The 25438-nt window shown below is 41.1% G+C and overlaps 1 protein-coding gene across 1 annotated transcript in view; it reads right to left on the bottom strand.

The window, feature by feature from the left end:
- LOC122719946 (uncharacterized protein DDB_G0283697-like) overlaps positions 1 to 25438 on the bottom strand; it is a 50189-nt gene that overhangs the window by 7646 nt on the left and 17105 nt on the right. The window contains exons 2-3 of the mRNA XM_043946232.1: positions 21160 to 21499; positions 18786 to 19018 (exon numbers count right to left, since the gene is read on the bottom strand). Of these exons, the coding sequence (XP_043802167.1) occupies positions 18786 to 19018; positions 21160 to 21499 (573 nt within the window). The remainder of the gene's footprint in view (positions 1 to 18785; positions 19019 to 21159; positions 21500 to 25438) is intronic.

The following is a 25438-nucleotide window of genomic DNA, read 5'->3' as shown; positions in this document are numbered from 1 at the left end:
AAGGATCGTATTTCCCCCCCGCTTGGATATATAATTCCTGCATAATTTGAAACGATAACAAAACGGGTGAATGGAGAAGCGGATCCGTGTTTCGAAAGCGGCATCGGATTATAACTGATACTAGTCGTCGACGCGTTATCATCGGATTATCTCGGTCGTTTGCACGCATCGGCACAGATCACGTTGCCGTCCGTTGTCGATCTCGACACCGTCTCTACCGCTTTGACACAGCCTGCTTTATTAATTAGCGCGGAGCTACCTCGTTTACTGTTCACTGATGGAAAGAAGGGACGGCACAGGGGAAAGAGGTGTTCTTCGTTGAAACCGCTTGTCTCCACCAGTATATAAAATCGTAAAAATTATTTCGATGTTATCTTAACTCGAATACGAAATTATATTTATAAATTTTAAACTGTCGTTACAAGTCGTAACAAGCCTACGCATATTATGAAAAAAAAAAAAATTTTTTACATCATATCGATACGTTAAAATTCTTCGGATTCTATATCTACGCTAATGGATATTTTAAATCATAGATCGTCATTTTAGACTGATATACGTGACAAATACTATAATAGAAACAAAAGTACGAGTGAAAATAGGCGTTTCCTTTCAAATTAAACAATCAGATTCGTATTCTTTCCATCAATCGCAGACGTCTTCCCAAATCATTTCTCTTAAATCTTTTCCCATTTTCAACATTTTTCTAATTACTTTTATAACTTTTTCCCAATTGTACCGCGAATAAGTAATAACAATATTCACTTGTTTGAATCTTTTTTCGATCGTATCGAAAGTATCGAGAGACTTGAACGCGTGAAAAAGTGGATAATTCAATCTTCAAGAAAATTTGTCACCGTAACGAACAGTGATAGATATCGGTGATGCGCGATGCGTTTTCGGCCATTCCTTTCGAAAAAGAGAAAGAGATTGCCTAAACGATAGGAAGGGAAAAAAGTAGCGGAAACACGGAGAACGCGAGCAGATGATAAATCAAGGGGGGAGGGGGGAAGAAGGAAAGAGTCGGGCGATTTGCGACGAGTTTCGGAACGGAGACTAACGCGTGTAAATGGAGCTCGATCGAGATTTGGAGCCGGTTGTAGAGAGGCAGGGCACTCGAGAGGAGGATCTAATTACAGGGGTCCGCTTCCTGCCGTAATTAATCGCTATGACCCGCGAGATTTATGTACATACCGGCTCGTGTAAGTCTTCCCTCCCTCTCCCTCCCTCTCTCCTCCTCCCTCCGCCCCACTGTTTGCCTTTCGATATCGACTTAAAAATCGACTTGTAAAATATATATATATATATATGGAGCTTCACGGTTTCGACGACATCCGTGTTTTTTTTACCGATCGAGCACGCCATCGATCCATCGGCCGCAATTACCCACCGCTTCTTAATTGACAATTCGCAATTCCCTCTTCCTCCCATCCCCGATTTTCGCGTCTTCTTCCCCTCCCGTTCTCTCGTTCGAAAGAGGGGAACGTTGAAGGCACGCGAGTTTTGAAGCCTCGCGAAAGGGCGTATCGCGCGCGAACGATCGAAATAGCAGTCGTAAGGAAGATTGTCGGGGGGAGGGAGGGGGGAGGGGGGAAGGGGGCTTGCGCAGAACGATGTACTTGAACCGGGTGGTAACAACGCGTTAATATTAGCGACGCTGGAATTCCTGCGAGGGAAGAAGAGAGGGTGAGTCGCTCTCTTCTCAACCGAAGGCAGAGGAAGAACAATGAATTTCCGGTTAGCTTTGTACGTCGTACGAGAAGCGACAATGTCCTCATTGTCCCGCGTGCCCCGCATAAAGATGCGCTTCCCCGTTGCCTCTTCTTCTTCTTCTTCTTCTTCTTCTTCTTCTTCTTCTTCCTTTTATCTTTTTCTTTCCTCTCCCTCCTCCCCCCTATTTACAAGTACTCGAATCAAGTGTTTTCCACTCGAAAGAAGAAAGTGACCCAGGTCGCGAATCCAGAGAGGGAGAGTGTAATAAAGGTGTCGTTAAACGCGTAAAGTCGCGAGCCTCGTAAACTATGAGGGGAATAATAAAAGGATCTTTGTTCCTTTACATTTATATGTTTACAACAGTGGATAACAAGAGAGGCCGTTCTTCTTCCCCTTCCCCTCTCGAGCTAATATCGAATAAATTTTACGAGTAATTATCGAGAAAGTGTCGATTAACAGTGTGTGTGTGTGTGTGTGTGTGTGTGTGTGTGTGTGTGTGTGTGTGTGTGTGTGTGTGTATTAGTTTTTCGAGGGTGAGTTTTTTTTGTCTTCCTCAGTTGCTTCTTCTTCCCTCTCCTTTCTCTCAAACCCGTTGGAAACTTGGAAACTCGGCCGCTGCGCGGTTATACACCCGGTCCTGGTGTACTATTTTCCGCGGCGGATCTTTGCACCCGGCGTCGTTCCGAGGCAACTTTAACGTCGCCTCGAGCTGACTCACGCGGAATATCTTCGGAGGCTGAAAGCGACTCGAAACCCGGAGGGAAAGCGGCGCGGTTTTCGGTGCGGATTTCGTGTGTTATATTCTCGTCGAGCGCATCGATCCACCCCTCTCCACGATTCCACGAGTCGTCGTAATCGCGCGTCGGCCGTGCAGAATCGCGACGAGGCGCAATTTCGCGCACGGTGGTCCGATAGGGCGAACGTGATTCGCGGAATTACATCGCTTCACGTTTTACGAGCCGTGTTCTCGCTCGGCCGAGACGAGGCTCGACGGTGTTTTCGACGCGTAAGAAAATTGTAGATAGCGAGTACTTGTACTTTTAAACGGAATGTCGTGTTTTTTTTTTTTTTTTATCAATCGCTGATAACAACGATGAGATCCATCGGGATACGCTATCTCGTTCGAATTTTTTCACGAGCGAGTTCTCTTTTACTTATTCGAAAAAATAAAAATGAATATATGGATATATTCGTTTATTCAAACAAAAAAAAGAAAAAATTAAAAACTCCTCCTTCAGAAAGTCATTTCGATTGATAACTTCGTATAAATCGGTGATTCGACCAAAAAAATATATACTTGCGTTTATTCAAATAAAAAAAAAGAAAAAATGAAAAACTCCTTCAGAAAGTCATTTCGATTGATAAATTCGTAGATCGGCGATACTTGGCCAAAAAAATATATACTTGCGTTTATTCAAATAAAAAAAAAAAAAATGAAAAACTTCAAAAATTTCATTCCGACTGATAACTTCATATAGATACTCGGTCAAAAAAGTACTTGCATTTATTCAAATAAAAAAGAAAAAGACAAAATGAAAAACTCCTTCCAGAAAGTCATTTCGATTGATAACTTTACGTTTATTCAAATAAAAAAAAAAAATGAAAAAATGAAAAACTTCTTCAGAAAGTCATTTCGATTGATAACTACGTTTATTCAAATAAAAAAAAAAAGAAAAAATGAAAAACTCCTCCTTCCTCCAGGAAGTCATTTCGATTGATAATTTATAATATAATATATATATATAATTTCGTATAGATTGGTGATACTCGGCCAAAAAAATGTCTCGTGAAATCGAGCACTGTGCTTGGAAAGAAAAAGGCGAAAGAAAGAGCATAAAGTTCACGGCCATTGCGCGACGATGATAAATCGCTCTCCTTCTCTTTTTTTTTCGGGCCGCATCTTTCTCCCTCGATCCCTCGCGCGACTCGCCTAACGAACAGGACAGGTGAGCGCGAGAGTCGAGTGGTGTAAGTGAAAACGTATGAATAGGCTGGTGAAGAGCGGGATAAAGGCACTCCTCGATAAGCCGCCGCTAAGAAAACATCCTTTTTTTTTTTTTTTTTTACGGCGATGCACCTGCGATCTATCGTTGGCCTATGTCTTCCACTATCCTGCCTGTACGTAGGTATGCGTGGATAATCGCGAATCGCCGGCCACTTTATTGTCCGTTGAACGTTGAACGACGTAAGAAGAGATAAACGGTATTTTAAATTTCGTGGAAAAAAACAGTGGTGACGAGTGACGGCGAAACGATGAAGAAAAAACTCATTCTCGCGGAACGTAAGCATCGATCATAAAGAAAGAGGAAAAAGAGGAATGGAAAAATGATGGTAGATTATAAGGGAGACGAAAGGGGCGTGCGCGCACGTAAGTACGCACGTGTCCCGTCTCGTCGTTATCGCCCACGCACGCTAACTGAATCTTCCTTCGTTTTCTTTGCCACGACCACGGTTTGCCCGAGCAAAAAATATTTCTCCGCAATTAAAACGTAATTAGCCTCGCGGACGTAAGCAAAGTTTTTGCAAAACGACTCGGTACCGGATCAATGATACCGACCGAGTAATCGTCGGTTCGTTACGCCGCGCGATCGTTCGAACAATATTAATTGGACAAAATTCAAATAAAAATGAAAAATAATTGTTTCGATGTAACGTATAACAACCGTACGTTAGAATCTCTTTATGAATTTGAAAAATTAAAATTTTAAATCCTCTTTTTAAACGCTCACAGATTAAATACGCGTATATAGACAACTAATCGGATAACTGATCGGTCACGTTTCAATTGTTGAGAAATATTCTGTAAATTTATCAAGAAGCATTTAAATTTCATCTGGAAATTTCATCTATTTTAAATCATTATAAATTATATAAATTATGATGAGTTTGTTATTTTCTTTTTGTAAATTAATCTTTTAAAGTTAAGTAATTACTTCGTATTAAAAATTCACGCGATGTACGAAAACTTTTTACTATCTTTTACCGTCATATTCGTTTCGTAAAACTTTGCAAAATTATATTAATTTCAACGTTTACGACAGCTTATGACATGTACAGGTGCGCTCGCCATCTGTAAAGCATTCTTTGGTCTAGCCACTGATATTTAATTTTAAGCTATCTTACATTATAATATATGCGTTTTTATCATTGTTTAATTTATTATATTTAGGAGAAACAAGCAATTATAATATTTCTAATTTTCTTTAGAATACCATTTCTCAAGATTCAGTTTATCGTACATTCATCAAATTCGAAACATTCCAAGTTAATTAGCTGTTACAACTTCTTTCCCACATCTGCATATATTTTACGCAATTACTTAAACGTAATTCGAATCACAAATATTCGTATATTTTTTTATACATCTATGTATCTTCCTTTTTATTCCATTATTAATTAAACGCAATGTTAATTCCTTTCTAAACATATTCAATCAAATATTTTTATATTTACATTTTACATACGAGGAGAAATAATTTTGTCCGATTAGCTATCCTATTATTCGAGCCAACTGTGCGCGCCGTGCACATTTCGACTCTATTCGAGTGACGAGCCATCGATCGTTATCTTCGCGCCACAGTCCATTAATCGAGCGTGTCGAGCACTTTAAGAGAACGGATAAACGTCGAATCCTCGTAAGATATAGTAACTCCAACTTTCCAAATGCATTCTTCGGATTTTTCAAACCTCGGATTTACCTATGGATGAATCGCGTCAATTTCACCTCAGCCTCCCTCTTCCGCCCGGATTCTTCTCGGCCTTTCGACTTCGGCTCTTGGCCGATATATACGAAGATACGAATCGCGGCTCGCAACAGGGGTCGCGGCAACCGTGTGTCGTGTGACTCTCGCCGTTATCTCGATATTTATACGATCGAGAAAACGTTTCTCTCGCGTTGACGCGTATCCCGATCGAAAACAAAGCGTGATCGCTCCGTGGAAAAATGCCAACGAGATCGAACGTTTGTGTGTGTGTGTGTGTGTGTGTGTGTGTGTGTGTGTGTGTGTGTGTGCCGGTACGTTTCCCGTCTCTCGGGATCGTGGGTGTGGAGAGAAAAGGCGTGGGTGCTTCCACCATTACGTGTACTACCTGACGTCGTGACGTGCTCGCGTGAGCTCCTCGAGGAATCGGTAGTCGCATGGAAACGAACAACAGTTTGTTCGAGCAATTCGAATAAAAACAACCTGTTTTCGCGCTCTTGTTTTCCGTCCCCGAGACGGAACCCACCTAAGGCGAAGAGAGATGATGCTTGACTTTCGAAAATGCTCGAGCTGAGCGATCATCGATCGATTTTAGCAAGTTTGAGAATCGTATAAAGCTACGCGATCAATCGATCATCAATCAATAATTATTAAATCAACGTCATTAATTATCCGTAAAATTCCATCACTCTCCTCGTCGAACGATTTTTGCACGTTGCTCGAATTTCGAATCTCTCGCAAATCGCCGTTATTCCGCAAATTCGATCGAAAAATCGCTTCTCTCGATCTCGCCGGACCCTCTTCTTTCTTTCTCGAGATACGAAACGGACGCAACGTGTAACGAATCCGTCACGATCCCCGAGCCGAGCTCAACGTCGAACGAGTCTTGTTCGTCTTGATGCGAGGCGATTTCGAAGAATCTTCGGCCGGCTGAAAAAGAGGCGGAGCTGTCTTTTCTTTTTTTTTTTTTTTTCTTTTTCGCAAGGACGCGGGAATCTTGTTGCGCGATTCTTCACGGGCAGAACCGAGAAAGAGAGAGAGAGAGAGAGAGAGAGAGAGAGAGAGAGAGAGAGAGAGAGAGAGAGAGAGAGAGAGAGAGAGATTTATAATCGTCGCCACGACTCGGTTCGTTCTTCGTTCGCTTCCCGGTGACCGTTTCGAACGGCCACGCATCTACTCCACTCCACGAAATTTTATACCCCGATCGACTGGTTTCAATTAAGTAATTAAACTCGCTCGCTTAATTTTTCCTCGCCTCGACTCTCCGGTCGATTTGTTCGATTCGCTTAAAAGAGAGAATATTGAGGAGGCGGGAGGGGGGAAGGGATATCCCCATGGGATGACTCTATCGGATGATCCCAGATATCGACGAATCGCATACCCATGCATAATGCATCGAGAATGGGATACGCTCGCGAATCGATTAAAGGGGGATAGTATTTTCGTTAGATTTCGCGCTCTGCGTCTTAGAAAATCCATCTAGCGATTCCCTCTTGATATATATATATATATATATATATATACTCGCGAATCAAGTTTAATGAATAATGCAACGCAGTTTTAGTGTCTTAGAACACGGAACGAAACGGACGAGCGTGGAGAGCAGCACACGCTTTCAACGTCGACGACCGCCAATCTCGTGGAAGATGGCGATTTCCTTTTTTCTCTTTCGTTTTCCTTTTCGTTCAGCGGATGCAAAGATTCGAGAGACACGAAGAGANAGAGAGAGAGAGAGAGAGAGAGAGAGAGAGAGAGAGAGAGAGCGAGCGTTGGAGGAGAAGGTTCGAAGGGTGTGCTCGAAAGGCGTGGATCACACGTTATTATATGCAGCGAGGGAATAAGTTATAAATTAGTCGCACTACTCAGCCGCATTGTCGCTAATATAATCGACGAATTCGCGAGCAAAGGTTATTGAAGAGATAAAAAAGGATCAAACAGTTAGAGAGGTTAAATTTAACCTGTTTAAAAAACTTTCTCGATCGAGAAACGTTTATTTTTTCTCAACCAATTAGTCGAACAATTACGGGTTAATTACCGTGTAAATTGGAAATCCCTCGCGGCATTGTATCCGTTAAATCGAATAATTATGACAAATTGTTGGTGTTGGAAACGGCAAACTGTTACAGGATCTAGTTGTTCGGCCATTGGCATCGCGCTCTGCTTTATCGCAGTAAATATAATGATCGTGGGGAAGATCGAACGTTTCGCGTTTTCAAAAATCATGTTAAACGGTAGACTATCATCGAGTTTCTCCTATGCTACTAAATCGATTTGAATCAATTTGTTTCAGAAAACAAATCGGTTGAATTCTTTTCCAGGCGAGGGAAAACGGCGAGAGAATCTATCGTTGCGACGGGAGGTCGAAAAAAGCGAGAAAGGTCGCATAGAACGAATGGGCCGCGAAATGCTGCACAGGCTCGTAGACTTCCCCCTCCCTCGTGTGTTTGAACGTGCGCGAGGAAGAGAGGGAGACGCGGCGTGTACAATGCCGGCAACTTAACTCGAGGAATGATCAAAGCCTTAACGAACGTTTCGCTGTCCGTGGCTGGTTGCCGCAATCAGGGGTTAGCCGAGGTTAGTCGCCGATCTATTCAGCGTAAATACTCGACGATATCCTTCTTCGTCGATCAAATTAAAAATTTTCGAATCGTCAAGGATCAAAGGGAAAGAGAGAGATATTCGGTTGTACGATCGATGGCCACAGTTTATCGAACTTTGCCTCGATGAAATTTATTCTTTCCTCTCCGAGGGAAAGATAGGAATAGAAAGGATAGGGAAAATTCAATGTTCAATTCGAAATTACTTCGATAATTTATCGTTCAAAACACGATAATTGCAAATAATTCTAATACCGAACGGAGATTATACGAGAAGTGGATCATCAATTGTAATAGAATAAATATTTAATTCAAATATTTTAACAAGTAAACTTTATTCGAAATTTGCTTCTTCAATCGGATTAATGCTTAAACTTTGCAACCGTACATTGAATTTCGTCAATTACAAGATTTATCTTGGATCGAATTGATTACATACCGCAAACGGGTTAATGCCTTCAACTCCGGACAGAAGTGACTAGGAAGTTCCTCTGAATTATGTATGCGGCCTAAACGAAACCGACGGCCACGCCTCTTACGACGTTTTGACGAACGACGAAGGAACGGAGAAAGAAAACGGACGACGAGCAACGAGTTGGAAAATTTATTATCCTCCTTCTTGTAACTACGCTCTTACGTTATTCGGACTCGCCTCGGCCAAACTTTCCGTATAAAATTATTGCACAAATTATTGCATATACACAGATTAACTTTAAGAGAGCGGATCGAGTAGCTCGTCTATTCCCTTTCCTATTATATATCGCGCAACTATATTTCGATTAGATCGAGCGGATAGGAAAACTATCGAGTCGCAAAACTGGATTCCTTCCCTTGCTCGATCTCTCTCCTCCGAGATTTATGACCGTTCGTCTTCAACGTCGTGGATCCAACCTGTGATGGAAGGAACAGTTTCTTATGCTTTCTTCTCCCTCCCTCCCTCCTTCCCCCTCCCCTCCCCGTCTCCAGCCGAGGAAGAACGCGTTTCGTTATGGTTTATTCATAAAACGTAGCGCTACGTCGTTTCGGCAGGCAAATTTAGACCCCGTTCGCGGAAAGAATTTTTTCCATTCGAATTAAAACTTTACCCCCACTTTTGTTTTTCCTGAATTGGAGAAAGGGGGGGGGAGGAAATATATTCGTTTTTCAGAACGTGCAGGTGGTCGATTATGCTCTGCAAGTTTCTCTCTCTCTCTCTCTTTCACTTCAAACATTTCAGGCGACGTAAAAGTTTAAGGTGGCGAGAGGCCATTGTTTGAACTTGGACGATAAGCTATCTTAAGCGACTCGATAACCGAGATAGGAATTTCTTTCTTTCTTTCTTTTTTCCTCGGGGAACGGATTAATCCCGAAGATTCGAATCTTTCCTCTTTCTCGAATTTTCTTTCGAATATTTCCGATCGCACGGCGGTGAAAAACAATTCCAATTCGATCGATGGATAACTTCGCACGAGTTAGACATTGAAGTTGGCGAGGACGAAGAAGCGTAAGAAGAGGGGAAAAATTCGTTCGATTTCCGAGGCGACCTATGGATAAAGGAAATGGAGGGAAGGGGGAGAAAGGGAAGATAGCGGATTTCGTGATTCTTTATTCGAGCGTGGACGGGGGCATCGGTCGGCGAAACGGCGGACGTGGCACTAGCTGCAAATAAATTGCATCGTCGAGCGGTCTTATGCTAATCCGCTTGGCACGAGTGTCTATTACGAAAGACAGCGCGAGAAAGAAAAAAAAAAGGGAAAAAAAAAGGGGGGGGGGGGAGAGAGAGAGACAGCGCCGCGACACGGAAAACGAGCGGTTGTCGCTTGAAATTTCACGCGACAACCGTTGCCACGTGTTCGTTAACACGGCGATACGTAGGGATAACGTAATTTCGACAAAGGAGGGAATAGGCGAGTCCGTACACCTGCAAAGCGAATCGAGAGGCCGTAATTTCATCCGACTCGCGAGATGACTCGACCCAGATGGCGCGCGATGCTTCGAACAATAGATTAGAAATTACTTATTCCCGATTTGTAGGGAGATTTAATTTTTAGAGGACAATAGTATTTTTTATTATTTCTTAAGAAATGTATATAAATAATATAAGAGAAATAATTAAATATATAAGAGAAATTAATATTGATTAGTATAGAATAAAAAAGAAAATACATAATAATCGATATATAAAAAAATATATAAAAATATAAATATTCGAATGGAATAAGAAAATTGCCAACTAAAGTTAGGAAAATTATTATTGCTTGTTTCTCTAAAATATAATAAATAAACAATAATATAAATGTTATTATAATATAAAATAGATTAAAATTAATCTAAATATCATTTAGATTTAAGAATCCGCTGATGACGAGCGTTACGTTGTATGCGGCTGTAAACGAAATTAATTTTAGTATAATTTTGCAAAGTTTTGGGAATTAAATTTGACGATAAAAAAAAAAAAAAAAAATAGAAAGTTTCTACTTTTCATATATCCAATTCTTATCGCATGGAACGACGTGGAACGATATAAAAAATCATTGACAAATCATCGTATTTGTCAATTTCTGAACGAACAAGAATAATGAAGTAATTACTTGACTTTAAGTTTAATTTGCAAAAAAAAAAAACTTATCGATAATTTATTTATATAATTTAACGATTTAAATTAACATGACGATTGCAAACGTTAAAATTAATTCTAATATATAGTTTTTAGAAAGTTTTGCGAATCAAATATGGCTGTAAAAAAAAAATAAAAAGTTTCTATTTTTTATGCATTCGACTTTTATCGTGCTGCGTGGAACGATGTATATAAAAAGTTTCTAATATGAAGTAATTATTTAACTTTAAGCTTAATTTACGAAAAGCAAAAAACTTATCGATAATTTATAACGATTCAAACTTAAATAGACGTTTAGAGATATTATATCCATTATAAAATTGAAATATTCTTAATAAATTAGAAGAAAGAATAATTAAGAATAAAATAAATTAAGAAATACAGAATATTTCTCAATTATTGAAATTAGTTATCGATTAGTTGTCTACCTACATACACGTACTTTGTTCAATCTGTTCAATCTTATTTATTTAATTTTTAGATTATTTGTTTAGTTTTTAGAGGATTAAAAATTTTAATATACAAGAGTTTTAACGTATGGTTCATCGAAACCGATTATTATTCTTTACAAATTTGAAAATGAATTTCGTCCACTCAATACTCGAACCATTGCGCGGCGTCTCCACGCGACTAACGTTCGTTTCACGTTGAACAACAAAGTTTCCGAAAGTAGAGCGCAGCAAAATTCGTTTGTTATCTAGAATTTTGATCGCGAGCGTTCTCGAGGATTACCACCTCTCGTGATGGCGGTCGCTCATCCGTCCCTTCGAAAACTCTCGTCCATTGAACGCTGTCGGTCGATCAACGTTCCAGTTTATCGAAAGCAGGTTGTAAACGGCCGTTTTCATTGACTGGCGTAAAAGGAGGGTATCTGATGGGAGCGAGGCACCATTCCGCTCGTTCGCGGAATGGGAAATGAACGATGCGCCGCGTTTATTCCGACGAAAATAGACATTGCGCGATGTGGTTAACATGTAAGGGCATGCCCGTACAACACGAGGCGGGAATATCGATCCAGATGTTCCCTCGTACCTGATCCCTCGTACGATCCGACTATATGAATATACGCAAAGGTATATAAAACCAATTGGAGGGGGAGGGGGGGGGAAGCGCTTCCTTAAGAGGTTATCGAACAACGATAAGAGAGGTTTTTATTTTTCCCACGGAGCATGGTGGGATATTTCACTCTTTAAAAGCGGAAGAAATTATTTTTTTGACTTGACTTTGAGGTCCTGTATTTATTCCTAATTTTTTTTTTTATGCTATTAGATATTAGATATTCGTGATCTTATGAAATATAAAATGATTGATAAAAAATTATTATATTATAATTGTATTATTATATTATAATTTAATTTTTAAGATTATTTATAAGTAAATTATTAAAAATTTTCAATTGTATAAAATTTAATGTAATTATGAAATATGCAATTTTTCAACGATATATTTTTCCAAAAAATCAAATTTTTCATCAAATGTCCCATTTTCATGGTATTGCATGATTTGATATAACTGTGTCATCGTTATTTTCATACAAGGATAGATTTGACATTTATAAGCAAATTTTTAAAATGTGAAGAAAAATATGAAAAGAAAATATAAAATATTCAACAAGTTACATAACATTAATTACTGTAATATCAATGATTTTATAATTTAATTTCTTATCCGCTTAATTCATTAATCAGTTTAATTCACAATATTTCATAAAATTTCACAAAATAATTAATTCTAATTATTAATTCTTAATTTAAATTATAATCACTACACTATTATATCCTTGTATTATTGTTATATTATATTGCTATACTATAACAATAGCATAATGATTAAATTAACTTTCAACGATTTAGACGAAACAATCTAATCTGTCTAACGACTAATGACTAGTGAGTTTTTTTATATATATAAGAATCTTAAAAGATCCTTTAAAGATCCATCTTTAAAAGATTTTCATATCTTCAAGTACGTGTACATCATCACCTCCATTCGTGCACACAGACATTTAAAATTTCTCATTCCCAATGTTCATGAAAACTCTCAGGCCGATTGAACGCGAGCCACTTCATTTTCTGAAGTTCCTCATACCTTGAGAAACTGAAACTTTTTCCTTATATTCAAAGTGACTCGAAGAACGGTAAAAAAGTAAATTTTGAAGATACATCAAACACGCGATAATTTTAAAAATTTCGTAATTAGTATCGATAATAATAAAAATTACTGCAATTACCTCGGTAGCAGCTAACAGCAGTTAATTTTCTTTTTTATTTCAAAGCTAAGGCTTTACATAGACGAAACAAGAAAGAACGCTGAACTCCGTTAAAAACTCGTTTTCTAATCTAAAAATTAAGATTGAAAATAAAAAATACTAAATAACGTGTAATTCCAAAAAAAGAATATCGCAAATATCAAAATGAAATTTGGCACGATACAAACCCACGATACATTTAATTCGATCAAAAATTAATGAGAATTAAAAAAATAGCAACATCGTAAATAATAACTTTATTTCTCAGCAATTTGACGATCGACCACTTTTAAAGCCGCGTAATTACGTTAATAATTAAAAAATATTAAAAAAAAAAATCATACTTGTAGGTCAAATGTTCAATTAATTATCCGTGTAAAAATGTTTTCATTTCGCGAGGCTACTCGTGAAAAGGGAATTTTGTCCGCTTTTGAGAGGCAAGTACCCCCAATCGAAACGAAATCGTGCTTCACGTTTCCTTCCCTTAGAATTTCGAACCGTTTAACCCGTAAGAGGCTTACGCGATAAGGAGATGGGATGGCATTTCTTCTGGTTCCTTTACCCCCCATCCCTCCCCAGACACACTCCACTTGTCGAGAAACTCGGTTCCTCGGGTGTAATTCCGAAAATAAGACGAGACGAACCATTAAAATGACGACGCACGTCTGCGACCTCCTCCTCCTCCTCCTCCTCCTCCTCCACTATGTTCTTGGACCGTTTGTTCACAATCGTTAATCTTGCGTTTCCAGTTATACAGAAGCAGCTGAGGTGGTTGTTCGAACGAACGAAACGATAACGATGGCGTTTTTCGTCTTCTTTTTCCAACTCGAGCTTTCTTTCTTTCCTTTTGATACATCTCTTTTTCTCAAGGAGAAAAGAAATATGTTCTCGCGAATTTTCATCGAAATTTTCGAATTTCCATGAAAATTTCAAACGCTTTTCGACGCTTGTCCGTGTTATTTAATTTTTCTCCTCGAGAGAGAGAGAGAGAGAGAGAGAGAGAGAGAGAGAGAGAGAGAGAGAGAGAGAGAGAGAGAGAGAGAGAGAGAGAGAGGAAAATAAACATAATTATTTTTCCGAATTTCGAGGATCGTGGAATTACGCGCTCGTAAAAGAAAAAAAAAAAGAGAAGAAGAAGAAGAAGGCAAATTTTATTCAGGAAAAAAGAAAAAATTCGTCGAAATGTTTCTTTTACGATCAATTTACGGAGGCACGAAATATCGGCACTTTGCCGTCCGAAAGGCACCTCTCTTAAAGCTTTCGCGATAACTAATGGTAACTAAAGGTATAAATAGAGTTTCGATAGGGGGGACGAAAGGGTTTGAGGAATCTCGGATACCTGAACTATTATCTGTTCGTTCGTGAGAACCGAACTCTGGAAAATTCGAAAAATTTCCCCCCCCCAAAAAACTCGTCTTTTTGGCATATATCTCGATCGAATTACTCTAATAAATCGGTACGACACTTTCCACTCGTTGGACTAAACTCATCTTTCTTGTGATTTCTCCTCTGATCACTTTCTCGCGAAAATTGACGCAAGCGAGTGACACGTAACATTTCCTTTCGAGATCGGGAAGAGAGAGAGAGAGAGANGAGAGAGAGAGAGAGAGAGAGAGAGAGAGAGAGAGAGAGAGAAATCGCTAAGTCTGCATTTCCGCGTCAACCAGTTGACGAGTTGATAATTCGTCGTACGTGAGAAAAATGTAAAAAATGGGGCGTTATCCACGCTTCCACGCATTATCAACCTCCGGTTTCCGCGGGAAAAAATGGCAATCCGATGCAAACGAGGCGGTGGTGAATTCGAATCGTTTCGGAAATGTTCGTGCATTTCCGTCAGAACCGGAATATATATATATATATATATATATATATATATATATATATTGACTGGACAAAATTCAAATAAAAATGAAAAATAATTTTTGCTTTGATGGAATGTATAACAACCATTGCATACATTAAATTCTTTTGTAAATTTAAAAAAATTGAAATTTTAAATCCTCTTTTTTAAACGCTCACGGATTAAAGGAAATACGTGTACACAGACAAGTAATCGGATAACTGAATCGGTCACGTTTCAATAGTTGAGAAATATTCTGTGAATAAAACATCTATTTTAAATCATTATAAATTATCGATGAGTTTTTTGTTTTTTCTTTTTTCTCTTTATTGCAAATTAATGTTTTAAAGTTAAGTAATTAACATTAATATCGTATTAGAAATTCACGCGATGTACTTTTTATACGTTCCACATCGTTCCATTCCGCGATAAGAATCGAATGTAGGAACTTTCTACTTTTTTTTACCGTCATATTCGTTTCGTAAAACTTTGCAAAACTATATTAATTTCAACGTTTACGGCCGCATGACATATACGGGTGCGCTCACCACGTAAAATATTCTTTAGTCTAGCCATTGATATTTATAGATTAATTTTACTCTTCTATATTAAATATATTGTATCATTATATTTAATTTATTTTGGAGAGAAACAAGCAATAATAATATTTCTAACTTTAGTTGGTAATTTTTTTATTCCATTCGATGTTCAAGCGACCAATACGTATGTCTCCTTACCATACTTTTTTCATTTTATAATTTTCAGTTTCATCGTTTTTTTATCATTATTTTGTTAAGTTATGTTTTGGCCTATATATGGTGCATATCTATCGGGTAATTTACAGATAAAATTTATAGATAGAAATAGTCTAGAATAGAAGGACATCCTGAAATATAAATATATTTCTTTAGAATACCGTTTCCAATTCTCAAGGTTCAGTTTATCCGTACGCTCGTCAAATTCGAAGCGCTTTCCAAGTTAATTACCCGCAGACAAGTTTTTTGCCACGCAGATATTTTGCGCGATTACTTAAGGATTAAAATCATAAATATTCATATATTTTTCTATACATATTTATTATGTATTTTTTATTCCATACTAATTAATTGCAATATTAATTTTTTTTTATGTATTTACTCGTATTTTTATATTATATACATTTTTAACGAAATATTGATTATAATTGATTACTATATATTTTCTTTTTTATTCCATACTGATTAAACCATACTGATTAAAATGTTAATTTTTCTTATATATTTACTCGTATTTTTGTTAAACGTACAAACTGAAAAAAGTAGAGAAAAAATAATTTTGTCCTAGGTTAGTTCCTATATATATATATATATATATTCAAACCAACTCGTCCTCGTTTCGATTTCGAGCGATTCGAATAAAGTTACCAAGTTTCAGTGTAACGATGTCTGACAAATTCACGTCCACGTCCATTATTATAATGGAGCCACGACGGTTTTAGGTGTTTGGCCATCGACAGACGTTAACCCAGTTAAACTCTCCGAGATTTTAGTCTGGGAGATTATAAATCAGCGTATTTCGGTATCGCGGAAGCCACGCTGGCTGCCTATTAATATATCCCCCCGTTTCGTGTCGCACTTAGTTGCACATCTGCAAGTAAGTTAGTAAGTAAGTAAGTAACTACTGTGAGTATGCGCGATGCGTTGTCGTTGGTCGCGCGAGACGAATTTGATACTCGGCCAATTTGAGCCGCGCGCGGTGAAAACGAAAATCCGTCCGATTCGTTTCAAAAAAAGGGATGGCCCGGCTAACGACAGGCGATCGTAATTGAGAAGCGACTGATTGATAATTGGAGCGCGCCGCCGTCTCCGACTGAACGCTTTTTCACCACCATCGATCGATCCGGGGGTTACATCATCGGTTTGTTTTTGCCCGCCTCGTATAATCGCGGCACAAGTTGCGCTATAATTCACGTATAACGGTTCAATAGCATCGCGCGCTTACATATGTATGTATATATATATGTATATTGCGTTACGACCGAGGTCAAGATTGCTCGCATTCCATATAGCTACGTAACGCTTGTGGTCGAGTCGCAAACAGAAAAAAAGTGTATCTCATTAAATTTATCTGCTCCCCCCTCCTCCGCTCGAGAGAGCGATCCTCGATGGGCAATCGGACAATCGGTTCATCGATCACGATCGGTTCTCGGCCGCTGATTGGCCCGCGTAGGTCCGCGTGGGTGTTCACCGCGACCAACGACGATATTATATACCGACCGATCCTTGCCTGAGAGATATAGCTACACGCTTTAGAAAGTGCGCGGCCACCGGACGGTTTGCAATTAACGGTTTCCACGTTTTATACGAAACGTTTTTAGCTATCGCTCGCCAACGTCGAATCAACGACAATAAGATTCTCGTTCGATTCTCTTTCTCTGTTTTATAAGGGGAAAGTGAACGATTGTCAAATCAAGTAAATTTCACCGGAGTTACGATTCATGGCGCGAAACATTATATATATATATAAAGTTATTTATGAATTATTCCCGCGTTTACGACGCGATCGACGGATTGATTGGATGGATTGCGTTTAAAGGGGAAACGCGGATTCGATGATTTCAATAACTGACAATGCGCAATTCTCTTTCTCAAGAGAGAGAGAGAGAAAGAGAAAGAGAAATCACAACTTGGATAATAATTACCGCGAAATGTAAATTGCATCCTCCGCGATTATATTGCGCGTCTGTGTCGCATCGACGATTTATATCACGCTGATTTTTCTTCTCGAAAACTCGACTCTCTCCATCAACGGAGATCTGCCAATCAACTCGTTGTAAAAAGTAACTGGTTAAAAATTTCGAACAAATTTGCTTTCAGTAGCTGTTACTGTTATCCGCTTCTCAGCCCTTTTTTTCAGACGTTACTTAATTATTTGCAATTATTATTGACCGATAAATAAATCGAAGTGAACTTTATTCAACTATTAAATTTCTCCCATATAATAGTAACGATCTCCAAGTATCGAATGACGACGCGAAAAGTAAGCGGACGAAGAGATGATTCGATGAATCGTTTAAGAAATTATAGTTCTATATCCAATCGACGACGTATATAGATCGCAGGGGCAATGCGATAGATCCATCGAAGTTAATCGATTCGTTAAGACCAACTAGCCAAGTTTAATTACTCGCTTCGAGTCTGCTCTTCTTCCTCTTCCCTGGAAATTTATCATCGATCCAATATATATATATATATATATATATCAACGAATGACCCAACTAATTCCGAACGATTTAAAATGTTTCGCGCGCAAAATATCGATACAGTAAGTTTGGCGATTCCTTTTAGGAAGAGGAGGAGCTCGATGCTCGTAAACACGGGTATAATACATGGGTATCCATAGCAACGCGATAGACCACCATCGTCGAAAAGAGGCGCGTGTCGTTCGATCAACAATCGTGGAGCATTTCGAATAGGTAATACAGTATAGCTTTATGAATCGAGTCAGAAGCGGGCGATAGGAATACAAATAACACCGTGGGATCGATCATCGATAGTTGTTACGGTTATATGCACGATAAATTCTAACACGCGGTATCGAACAGCTCCGGGGATAAATAGGAAAAATCGGAATTGCAACGGCATTCCAACGATCGCTTCGACCGCGCGCTCGACTACTCGTTCTCCGTGACACTAATGGGCAGGCATGAAAGCCGAGAAATTTACGCGATCGATTTTTTCCCCTAGTTGGCGCGAGATAAACCGCGCAGTCTCGCGCAGTCATCGAATTCGCGGTTCAGCCGATAACGTCGGTATTCATTAACCGGCACGGCGCGCTCGAGACAGAAAACTCGCCCGTCGCCCGTCGCCGACAATGTTTCGCGAATCATTTCGAGATACGCGTTTACGATAAATCGAGCGTTCCATAAATTACCTTTACCCGAAATACACGCGAGCTAATAAATCCCCCCCTCTAATACGTTCAACGCGATTAATCGTACTTTCTCCTTTCGCGATAAACTCTTCCTCGTTTCCATTTTATCCACGCTCGTAACACGCTACATCGTAACGCGAATTCGATCGATGAACAAAACGGTGGTATAAGTACTCACGTAGAAGGAAAGCTCGACTCGATGCGAATGCTTGGGCACGCAGGTGAGGGCTTCCGATCTGCAGCACCCGGTGTCATCCGAGCACCTGTGCAAGATGGCGCAGTGCGGGACGTAGGTGGTCGACGGGCTCGGGTACACGTCGCGAACCGGAATCACCCTTGGCCGTGGCCACTGGCAGCTCCCCTCCCGCGATACCTTGATCGCGTGTTGAAGAGCCTCTCGGATTTCCGCCGCTGGAACATAAGAAATTCCGTTCGGAAGAATTAATTTTTTTTTCTTTTTTTTCTTTTTTTCTCCGAAAGAAAGCATGGTCGGTAAAGAAATTCTAGCGAGAAGAAAGGAAAGGGAAGGAAAGAAGATGCGACAACTCGCCTCGGCATTTCGAAACGAATCTGTAAGCCACGGTGACACGAATCACGCGAGCTTTCTATTGATTCAACGCGAGGATACCTCTAATCGCTTTCTACGCGTTTAACGCAGCGTCGATAATTATGCCCCGGCTATCTCTCGTTGCAATTTGTATGGGCTCGGCTATTCGTATGAGAGAAATTACATTGTATCTGGGAATCGATTAATCACGCTACGGACGGATGACTGTATCGAAAATGCCGTGAAAGAATCTCGTGGAGGATCGTTGACGAATCCCGGTCGATAAAACATCGACTGTCGCCAGGAACGGCGAGCAGGAGACTCATTTTATTTTACGAAGCAAATATCGTCGGGATAATTACGGACTAGAGGTTTGCCACGTTGCCACGTTTACGTTAAAACGTCATCCAAGCCAAGTTCGGGCATAAGATTCGAGCGAGACGATTAAGCGACTATCGTCCGTCAATTGTGGACGAGTTGTAACGAGAATCGTGTCTTTGAATCGCGAATAAAACGGAGGGTTGTGCGAACACTTGAAACCGCGTTTCGAGGAAACGATTCTCGAGGAGAGAGTTTAACGAGAGAACGTCCGCCCCTCGTTATTTTATTCGAGGAAGTTATCTCATTCCTCCGGTCCTCCCTCGGTTTCCAACGATCCCAACGATCGACGAAAGTAAGGTAAATAGCAGAGGCAGTGGCTCTGGCTGTTCTTCCAGGTAAAACGTCCTCCGTTTCGTCCGGGTTTGACGAAAAGGATAATTTCCCACCCGTGAAATGGCGGGGCCCGATTTCGTCGATCGAGGCCGAATAAGAAGGGGAAACGCGAGGGAGGAGGAAGTTCGTGTCCGTGGAATTATTTCTCCTGGTTTTAATCGTTGCCAAGGATCTGGCTGTATGCTAATTTTCCAACGTAGGCGTTACAGCCGTGCCGCTGCTGCGAGAGATTATATCGGCCCGTTTACAATAGAGGCACGGCCGTCACCGGAGTTTAAAGCACGCTCGCGCGTCGAACATCCCAGTTTATTCAAATCCGGAATGCGAAGAAAGGAGAAGGTCGATCTATTAGGAGGAGATCCGATTTCCTCCCTTCGTCCGTTCCTTTCCTTTCCTTTCCTTCCTTAAAATTAAAATTAAAATTTCCAAAAAGGAATCCCATCCAAGAGGAGGAGAAGGAGGAGGAGGAGAGATGCGCGAGCATGTATGTATATCGGCGGTAGACAGCGTGTCGAAAGCGCGCCAAATCGATTCGAGCGGCTCGATACGAATTGGCGCGGGGAGAATACGGGGACGCGTCGGGTGTATTGTATCGTGCGAGAAAGTTGGAGTCGGAGGGCAAACTGGGATTGCCGCAATGCTCGTAATTAATTTGCATATTAATAGGTCGTCCATGTAAGTGAGCAAGTGAGCATTGGCGCGCTGATCGAAGAGGAAGAATCATTGGAAACGTGAACGCGGTTGCGCAATCGGTAACGGTTGTGCATACACTAGCGCGTACCATATTCTACCATACACTGTTTGTATTCGAGGAGATAAAGAGGGATCTGAAAATGCAAAAGAAAAAAAAAAAAGGAAGAAAAAATGAGTAATTTCGCGTACGTCGATTAGATCTTTTGACCCGTTTGCTTTTTTTCCCCTTCTCGATATTTATATCGGTGGAATAATTATTGGAGGAAGCTGGGAGAAGGATGGTATGTATCGCGTTGACGAGACCACCATCGTCGATTTAATAACGATCAATAACGATACCTTTAGGAGAGAGAGAGAGAGAGAGAGAGAGAGAGAGAGAGAGAGAGAGAGAGAGAGAGAGAGGTTGGAATACATCGTATTTGCATAAATCGACAGCGTGGAATTTCGATTATGATATTGCCGGGACAAGATTTTTCTCTGCGCGTAGGATTCTTCTCTGTGTGTATGTATTTCACGTACGTGTGCACGTATTATTTTTTTCTCCGATCGAGGCGAAGCCAAAGATACAAGTGCGGGGCATAAATCGAAACCAACTTACTCTTCCCGTTCTTATTATATTGCTGCATGTTGCTCCTGGTTTCTTTGACGCTTTCTCGAGTGCCCAGAGTCTGCCACTTGTGAACGCTGTGCGCCGACATCGGGGGATAGTCGTTTCTCGATTGGTACCCGTTGTACTGCGCTCCTGTCCCACCACCACCACCTCCCTCGTATGCTCTCGGATCCCGATAATCGTAATTCTGCGTAACCATAGGTCTGGCCGTGGTGGTTGTGGTGGTAGTGGTCGTTGTGGTGGTCGTCGTGCTGCTGCTCATCATTCTCGACAGGGTGGTCGAGGCTGAGGTTTCGTCTTCGTTCTCGTCCTCATCCTCGGCGTAGTCCTGAATGAACGAGAAAAAACAAATCTCGATGAATTTTTTTTCTCCGAGAGAAGTTACGGTTTGAAACACTGACTAACTGCTAAATAAGATTTGCTCGCGCGATAAACTGGAAGGGAGGGAGAAGGGAAGGAGGGGGTAGGAGCGAAAGAATCCAAAAAATATTAATCGCGATGCTTTTTTCTTTGGATCGTGGGTGGGCCAACACTCCCTTGGCCAACGCTGTGGCTGTGGCTGTGGAGATTTCCTGGCTAAGATAAGGTTAATAAACGAATTTGCATCTCATCGCGACGCGGTATTCTCGAGGAACGAGCCGTCCGGAAGGAGAACAGAGACCTACTTAATAGCAGTGCGCAACATCTGGATCCTTTGATCTCGAGCCGCTTAATAGAAACAATCCCTGTGACCGCGTATGCATGTACGCGTCACACGAATCCAGGGAGAATTTCACCGTGGATGCCGTGGTTCGGTCCCGTCGACGCTTTGCATGGTTGCCAGCTGCGAGCCTCTCGTCAACCGATCGACCGACACTCGAAACTCGTGTCAGTCTGCCCGTTTCTTTTTCGCGTGCCACGTACATTTTATGCCACACTCGAGATATCCCATTCGATTGCGCTTGCGCCGATCACGTGTGCGCGCACAGCCGCAAAAAACGACCTCGACTCACGAAAATTTCATTTCGTTTTATAACGCGAATGCAGACACCACCGCGCGCGTGGCGAGTGTGCGCTCGAAATAAATATCTGGCGCGGAGTAATCGAACGGAAACGATTCGAAAGCAAAGAAACGATCGTATGTTTTCGCTTATCCCTTGCCGAGTGACTCGGATCTGATAACGAGCGTGTCGGCAAGAGCCGGCGGGATAAAACTCGAAATAATTTATATGAGAGAAACGGTGAAAAGACGGGTGGAATTGACTCGTTCGCTGCTCGAACGTGCACACAATGCGTCCAATTACTCGAAAACCGATGTATCCGTCGGTTGTGCAACGTCGATTATCGTCGCGTTCTCTCGCACCGCGTCGATACACGCGGTAATTCACCTCGTGGAACATTGGACGGAAAAAGATGGATCTCCTCGAGGAGATTGTTTCGAAAGGTCGGTGAATAACGACGTTGTTATCGCAATTATAGATGCAGCTTCTGTCCATTCGCATCGCGATATTTATATACGATCGTACGTTTAACATCGTTACGCGTTCCCTCTCGAAAGGAATTTAATCACTGAAAAAAAAAAAAAACAACCTTACCACTCTTTGATCCGAAAGCATTTCGAATCCCCCTTCCTGCCGTACGAACGAGATGAAACGTAAAGATATCGTATCGTCCACGCTCTTTGATCCCGCGGAAAAAGCAGAAAGCGAATTAGGTCGTGAATAAATTGGTACTTGGTATCTCATAAATGATACTTAGGGAATCAGACTCGGGAAGAGGTGAGATATGGGCTGAATTTAAAAAACGCCTCTCTCTCTTTCTCTCTCTCTCTCTCTCTCTTTGCAAACCTTCGCTACGCGAGTTCTCTACGTTTACTCTTCGAGATCGCATCCTCTTCTCCCACTTATTTCTCCGCTCGTCGAACTTTGTTATGTACACGGATGAGTAAATACGGGGTATTATCGAGCCCGGCCGTGATTAGATACCAGTCTCTGTTGGAGAATAATTAAATTGAATGGTAAACGGTGGCGATAAAACGACGGTAAAAGGAGAATCAATTTCGAAGAATCGAGCGGCCGCCGTGCTTTACAACGGCAAGAGTCGAGTCAAGGGTCGTTCGGAGCTCGTGAAAATTCCCGATAAAAATTCTTGGACGGTCGTCGACGCGCTGTTTATTCCGTATCGATAAGGGGTTTCGCCCATTCATTCGCCGAGGAATTCTTCTTCCAACCGATAACCATCTTCCGTTTTACCAATTCGAAACTAGACACGCTCGCTCCCATCGATTTCCCTGCCAATTTGCGAGAGACTTCTCCGACGACGATTTATCGAAATACTCGATTCCTGAAATTGCGGCGATTGATTTACACGCGAGCCGGAACGAGCGGCCGATTTAATGGAAAATTCTTTCGCATCGATCGAAACCCTGGCGAGATCGTGAACGGAGATCAAGCTGGTTTATATGCATACCGGCCGGGTGTAGGAACGAGCACGGTCGTTAACTGCATTATCGCGCATTGTCTTCGCGCCGCTATAAAATATTAGGCGCGTGTATCTCCCTTATAAAAAGATCACGGTGTCTCGACGTGACTTTTAGGAAAACAACGCTAACGATTACATCGTACGCGTTTTCGATTTGTTCGCGTTTCATGGTTGAAATGGAACGCGGTATCGGCCGCCCATTTTCCGAACCGGAAACGCGCGCAAGCGTCCATTTTGGAATTCGTTTCGCAAATGTTGCGAACAATTTGCACCGGAATGAATATATTTTAACCCCTTTCTCTTTGAACGTTAACAACCGTATTCTGGCTGCATCTCCTGTTATTAAATATCGGAGCCAGGCATCGTTCGGACCGCCGGACCACCCAAATAATCCTAGTCCCGGTGGTCCTCCTTTAAAACCCCGTTCCTCTTCGAAACCCCGTTATTTGCATCATGGAAATTTGGCTCGCGTAAAATCTTCCGAAAAAAAAAAAAAAACCAAAAAGAAAACATCCGCTTCCGTTCTAAATCGTCCGTCCTAATTTTTCATTCGTTTCCTACGCTATTGAATTATTCTTAATGCAAAATTCTCTCTCCCTCGATTTATATTCGAAGATGACGTCAAGTGGATGATCAAAATTGAAAGCGGCAGCTCGAACGAAGGTTAGTCGAGTTTTTCGAAGCCAAAGAGGGGAGAAGGGGAGGGGAGAGGGAGAAAGGCGAGAGGGAAATGACGTTACTCGCTCTTACGTCTCTTTTTTTATCGATATTTTTAAGGATGCGAGGTATTACCCACGGAAAGATATATAAAGAGAATTACAATAACGAAAAGAGAGAGAGAGAGAGAGAGAGAAAGGGAGGGAGGGAGGAGAAAAATGCAGAAAGGTAGGAAAGCGAGTGGATGCAAAGGGGAAGGGATGGATACGTGTGATTCCCATACGAATGGCAGGTTGATCGTTCCGAGAAAGGGATCGCCTGGCTGCCAGGCTGTCTACCACGGCGACTCGCTACCATTGAACATGGGAGGCCATATGCCGACCATGATCGTCATTGATAATGCATTGTCGTAAGTTCTGCGAATGGATTCGCGCCCACCAGGCTAATCGATATGAATGACGATCGGCCGGGACACCGGTGGGCACTTTAATCGTCGAATCATACTCTCGCACCTGTTGAATCACCGTGCGAATCACCAATAACCGGATTGATTGATCGTGGAAAACCTATATTTTACAACCGCGTTCTTCTTTTTTCTTAACTCTTTATCGCGACTAGAATCGCTAGGTTGGCCGTGGTACAATCGCAATTGTCTTATCGTGGCCGAGACGAGTGATTTATTTGACGTTCTTGCTACCCGTAATAAACCGGCCGCCTCTATGTATATATATATATNATATATATATATATCTATAGTCGAAACGTTTAAACATTCGTTCGTGATCGTGACACATTTCTTTTTCCCTCGCACGAGGAGCAATCGCTCTACCAGAGTTCTCTTGGCGATTGTTTCTTTCTCGCGCGTTAATTGCGCGATAACGATCGACAGAGAAACGAGTTCGAACGAAGAATTTCGAGGCGAAAAAAAAGTCGTTAAATAAGAGCAAAGTACTTTCGAACCGTGGAGGTTGGCTCGGTTCCAAAACGCGCGAAAGTGAAATGCGTCGCGAAGCCGAAGTTCGAATAGCTTCCTTCCGTTTCTCGATGGTGGAACGACTTTGTCGATCGTAACAGCGTTAATAATTTTGCGCCGTTCGTATTTATCTTTGTGTGATCACGAACGTGAAAAAATTAGACTCGATCTAACGGG

This window comes from Apis laboriosa, unplaced genomic scaffold (genome assembly GCF_014066325.1).
Source record: "Apis laboriosa isolate Shangri-la unplaced genomic scaffold, ASM1406632v1 scaffold9_cov152, whole genome shotgun sequence".
Classification (NCBI taxonomy): domain Eukaryota; kingdom Metazoa; phylum Arthropoda; class Insecta; order Hymenoptera; family Apidae; genus Apis; species Apis laboriosa.
Note: the sequence above shows the minus strand (reverse complement) of the source record. Positions and strands in the feature narration are given on the sequence as shown.